Genomic DNA, 5,890 nt, shown 5'->3' on the forward strand with positions numbered 1-5,890 from the left:
ATGCATATATATAAATATAAATCTGCATATGTATATATATATTTATATATATATATATATGCTTGTATGCATATGTATATATATATATATATGTATATGTATATATGTATATACATATATATGCACACACTCACACACATATATATATATATGTTCACACACACATACACACACACACACACACACATATATATATATATATATGTATGTATATATATATACATATACACGTATGCATATATATATATATATGAAATATATATATATATTTGTATATATACAAGTACATGTATCTATTTATATATATACATATATATATACATGCATACATGTATACAGATTTTTATATGTATATATATATATATATATATATTATGTATGTATCTTTGTAAGATGTATGTATCTATTTATGTATCTATGCATGCATGCATGTATCTATGTTTCTATGTATGTGTGTTATGTATATCTATACATATATATTTATATTTTCATACACACACATACACATATATATTGATTGATTGATTGATTGATTGATTGATTGATTGTATCAGGATTAATGAATGCCCTTGTCATCCATCACATCTCGTTCCTTTTCGTATTCGTTTATAGGGGACTTCATATGAACTCATCGTTTTCGATTGCTATAGCTACCAGTACAATGAACTATGAGCAATTAGTGATGTTCCTTGTTGGTATATGAATGTTAAAACCGATCTTTAATACGTTCGTTGATTGTATTTGAAATATTTCGCACTGTGTAGTTAGCTGCATTTTTATTTGACCGACCACATGCGGGAGGACTTGTCCCCAATTGAGTGCTCTAGTCATGAAGAATCATTATTTCATCTTGGCTTCATTTTTCGGCAGGCTCAGACGCGCGCATACTCTGCAGCAACCCATGCAGAACCTCTTGACCATTATCAGCCCTTGCAAAACCATCTTGCGAACAATTACAAAGTAAGGCAAGGTTTTCTTGAAAACATAATCAACGCTACATCGACTAAAGAGGATCTCGAGAAGGTGTGTTTAGACTACTTTCATTGATTATGTCAAGTAGCGACTGATATTGCGGCTTAAGAATCTATGGCTTTCGTACCTTGAAGTCATTTTTATACCGAGTCTTTGTTTGGCCGAGAAATATCTGGTTTATTTCGTCGTCGTATTCAAACCTTTTCTCTCACTACCAATAGCTGCTGCTTGCTCTGGAAGACTATCGTAGTCGAAAACAGCACCTTTCTATGGCCACTACCACTAGGCTGGTAAATAAGTGCTGTAAACTCAGCGAATTGGTATGTCATTTGTCGATGGTTATTGGTGTATAGGGGTCGACTCTCAGAGCTTCAGCTTCGGGACAAATAACCACTATTTAAATTTACTTGTGTTCCTGCTGAGCAATTTATTAGATTGTTCAAGTTTTGACGTCCGTGTTTTTATGGCTGTAAAATTGAATGGTTTCATATTCTGCAGGATGGCGCTATGGACATCCTAGAACAACTGCTTACGCAGACACAGAAGTACCGGGTGTTCCCGGATCGCCCTGGGCTTCGTCTTAGTCTGTGTACCCTGCGCAAGGGTGGCCGTATCGAGTCAATGTTGCAAGTATTTGAGCAGCATAGAGACAACTACAAGGTGAGTACCATCCTATCTTAGCCTTCGATTGCTTCCCTGATTATTATTAGCTGGATCGCCGTTGTAAGGCTTGTCTAAACTAATATGTCTCGTCGCCCTTCAATACCTCGAACATAAACAGGGGGGCATTTTACTTCAGTTGCCGCCCCTTTGCAAAGCGGCTTCGCACGACGAAAAGACCTTTAACGTGGTTTTCGGGCTCTTCAATGACGCGGTCATTGTTAACCCGACTCCCGGCAAGGTAAGGGGTAATTTGCATCTATAGTTGGATTGATCAGTATCAGAAAGTGTACTTTGTGAGGTAGATCGAGTTAGTTTCTCATGCCTGCGTATTGGTGTTCGAAGCTCGCAGCTTCTACAATAGAGATGAGTGGATTACAATCCCTTCCGAACGCTCGTAGGTGTATATTTGGCGCTGTGTAAGATGGACTGCACGTGGGCAATAATCGTGTAGGGCTGATTGTGTGATTTTGTGCATCCTTGTTTGTATTCACTTCCATCGTTCGGCAGAAAATCTCGATCTATGTTTGACTTCACGAAGCAAATAATATATATTGTACGAGAGTTTTCTGTATGTGGTTATTCTGCACGATCGTCTCTTGATACATTACGGTGGTCAACAGATCGTTCTTTTGGAATGATGCTTCAATATCTCAACGTCTCTGCAATTGACTGACTGTTGTACAGCCCTGACCGACCATAAATTGGGGGTACTAAAATATTGATGGTCATCACTACACTTGTTACTGTATAGATGCCAATTCAAGCGATTACTGCACTAAGCGCCGCGGCTCTGAAATTTGGGCAAAATAAAAAGGCAAGGAAGATTCTCGATCAAATCAAAGCTATGGGATTGGAAGAAAACCAAAGCTCTTTCGGCATTCGCGTACAATCGCTGACAAATCAAGGTACATGAGGCCCGATTTATAGTTTGATCGAATTGAAGTTCTCTACACCATAGTCTATAGGATAGGAGACTGCGAGTTCTAGTTTTTGTTTTTAAGTTTTTGTTCAAGTTTTTATCCTTTGACTCCTGGAATATATCAGTACTCTTCTTTTCATAGTATAATCACACTTTGTTGAACTAGTAAGATCTAAAAGTTGTTTGATGGTATCATTTACAAACCCATCTTAACCACTTGCATTTTCGCCTTCAGGAAAGCTCAAGGAAGCTGTCAGCCAATTGAAGAATGCTCCCGAGTTCTGCAAACAGAAGCTGCCTGAGTTCACGGTCAAGAACTTACAAGAAAAGGTCGAGGGTAGCGAAGAAGCTGCACTGATCAAGGTAATGCCTCTTTTTGTGTTCGCTCTGCATAAGGCTTCATACAGCGATGGGGTCAGTACATTGTACATATACACGTAGCATGATCTTCAGCTTTCCTGGTGGTTACATTGTTGGAGTCGAATTTGGGTTATCTTCCGGAGTATTGATCTCCAATTTTATTTCCCGTTTTAGGAATTTCAAAAAGTCCGTCAACAACTGGAATCCAAAGGCTTGAAATTTCCAAAGGTAAAGTCCTCCGTATATTCGCGTGTTACCAAATTTACACAAAGCTTCCTATTCGCACGATGGTTTGTTGTACATGGTAAAAAAATCTTGAGGGGGTTTTTTTTTTTGGGTAGTCACTTTCTCTCTTTGCGGTTGTGTTATTTTTGCAATACTATTCTCTACCGGCGTTGGTGGCCAGCATTTTTGTTTGTTTGTGATATTGTTTATATTTATATCGCTACAATTGTCCGACAGGCACAGCAGGAGGCCGATGCGTCTGCCGCTGTCGATGAAGCTGTTTCTGCTGAGAGCAAGTAGATTATCTCAACTTTTAGCGTCGCCACGGCTCAGTTGCGGCCTTGCAGCCTCATTGTACACTATCGCATTTGAGTGGAATATCCTTGGAGCATACTGCTGGCGACCACACACAATCGAATGGCTTTGCTGCGCCAGAATGGCTCAAGGCTTCTTCTGTAGAGACTTGTTGTCCTGAGTACATAGTAGTGTCAACGGCTTCAAGTCAATCTCACCGACATAAACCCATGATTTTCTGGATCGTATACGGGAATTGATTTAAGAGGGCCAATGTACTATTTCCCTTCGATCGTGCATTTCAGCAAGGCCGGGTTAATATGGAAAGCAGCAAGGCCAAGGTAGTTCAACTTAGTTACGCCTCCGATGGCGTAGTAAACGGATGTCGAAAGAACGTGCACCGACCAACTTCACATAGGACACTCCTTTAGTAGACAAAATTAAATCAGCACGGAATGACACAGATGGAAATACTGAAACGAATATGTAAAACTTTTCGAGTCGGCGCAGTGTTCTTTTTACCTGGAAGAAAGATCCATCTCAGACGGTAGATTTATGTAACGCACCACGATTTTTTTTTGTCGGGTTGAATCGCCTTTTCACATATCAGGCTGTTAGAATACATGCGGACAGGAAGACGCGAAAGACGGCAAGAGAGTGAAAAAGCGGTCAGTCACCTTTTGATAAAAAAACTCGCACACATAAATATCTAAATCGAGTCGATTGATCGATCGTTCGTTGGTGCATCTCGCTAATATTGGTACATTTTGGTTCATAAGCAATAGGATAACGAATGAGATAGCACTCACTGATTTGATAAGCATACATTTTATGTGAACGTGTATTTCCTAACCCAGTATGGAGACCAAACACAATGAGGGGCCTTGAAACAAATGGAAACTTGAAACTCGCAAAATCGCACCCTTGAGGGTTATTCATGAGGTTCTATACACATATGCTTAATGTCCTCGCCTCAAACTGATTTGAAATAAAAGTGTGCAATCATTTGTCTTTCCATATTTTATAAAGAGATTCTCGTGTTTCATCGGGAGACAAAGGAAGTAAATTGTTTGCTCAGGAGAAATTGGTCATACATCAGTGAATAAGCTTCGTAAAAAGTGATATAAAACTGCACACATTGTTAGGCGGACTTTCAATTCCTACTGCCTTTAATTCGGTGATTTAAAATACATATGGGCTAGGAAACCAATGTCGCAGTACATATGGTCAGTTTTTTGGTGAATATTTACCGGCACTGTACCGAATCAACTGTTACGCTTGTGAGAGAGGCAAGATGTCCAATTAAAAAAAACCCCCACAATATTTAAAAGTAATAGTTTTATGATGTTGTATGGAAAAGAAGAATTCCATACGTATTTATTCAATATTCATTCAGTGCAACATATAACTGTCGGTTGTGTTTAAAAGAAAACCTTCCCGCTACTCTAGAGAGTTGCAGCAGTCATAAACCATGACAGTGAGTATTATTTGCATGAGTCGTCCTCTCTGCTCTGGACGGTGTCGATCGAGTTTATAGAAATGACTAAAAACAGAGGTGTACGTTCATTCCGTATCCCGTTTTTATCCCGTGTGCGATAGATATTAGGTTTAAAAAATAGGCCTTGTCATACATGTATGTAGCGATCTGTCGGCCGTCGGGTGCGTGTCGGATCATGTTGATAGTTTCAACCAATTTAACACTGATTTCTGATCATAACTGTGACGTAATAAATTAGATCCCAGTGTCATCCAATAAACTGACTCCTGACATGGAAGCTGAATAACAGTTGTGACGTAAAACAATAGATTTGATGTTTTATTGGGTATTCCTGTTGTTATGGAATGTGTGCAAAGATCATTTTGGATATTGTTTTAGAAAAAATTCCCGTTGGTTGTGCTGTGTGCAACTTGTATTTTTTTAAGACATACGTCACTAATAAATATAAATAAACATGCACACAACAACACAGTAAATATACACGATATGTCGCAATTGTAGACCTACAGGGCGACCCTTCGGAGACAACACGGCAGATAAATACTACATAGGTGTACTGCAATATAAGCTCAAACAGAACTGCACATTGTATAACAGAAGAGCGACACGTATATGGACGCTGTTCTACTCACGTGTGCACATCAAATCGCAGAAGGTTGTTAATCTGTGGGTACATACTACAAGCTACAACTTTTGCGAAGCACTCTGATCATTGGGAAAATAATCATCACGATGGTCAAAAACAGATTAGGTTCTTTCAAGGCAGCGGCAAGTCGACAATCGTATATGGATGTAAGGGGCCACAGCATTCAAGGGATAGTCGAAGAAGAGGACTTGGCCCAGGTAAGAGTTTGAGTCTGACTCTACGATGCAAATGAATCTTGTATTGTCGTTAGTCCGTGCACATAGTCTTAAAGTTTTACGAAAGCTTCGAGATTCAACTCATACGTTTAGCTGAA

The 5,890-nt window shown here is 39.2% G+C and overlaps 1 protein-coding gene across 1 annotated transcript in view; it reads left to right on the plus strand.

The window, feature by feature from the left end:
- The window catches only part of SARC_05833 (hypothetical protein), a gene marked incomplete at both ends in the record, with an annotated part of 5,302 nt that extends 1,863 nt beyond the window's left edge, over positions 1-3,439 (plus strand). Inside the window, 7 exons of the mRNA XM_014300286.1 lie at positions 871-1,023; positions 1,194-1,292; positions 1,471-1,632; positions 1,754-1,873; positions 2,387-2,540; positions 2,790-2,968; positions 3,377-3,439. Of these exons, the coding sequence (XP_014155761.1) occupies positions 871-1,023; positions 1,194-1,292; positions 1,471-1,632; positions 1,754-1,873; positions 2,387-2,540; positions 2,790-2,968; positions 3,377-3,439 (930 nt within the window). The remainder of the gene's footprint in view (positions 1-870; positions 1,024-1,193; positions 1,293-1,470; positions 1,633-1,753; positions 1,874-2,386; positions 2,541-2,789; positions 2,969-3,376) is intronic.
- Between the last annotated feature and the right edge of the window lie 2,451 nt (positions 3,440-5,890).

This window comes from Sphaeroforma arctica, assembly GCF_001186125.1.
Source record: "Sphaeroforma arctica JP610 unplaced genomic scaffold supercont1.390, whole genome shotgun sequence".
In the NCBI taxonomy this organism is placed as follows: domain Eukaryota; class Ichthyosporea; order Ichthyophonida; genus Sphaeroforma; species Sphaeroforma arctica.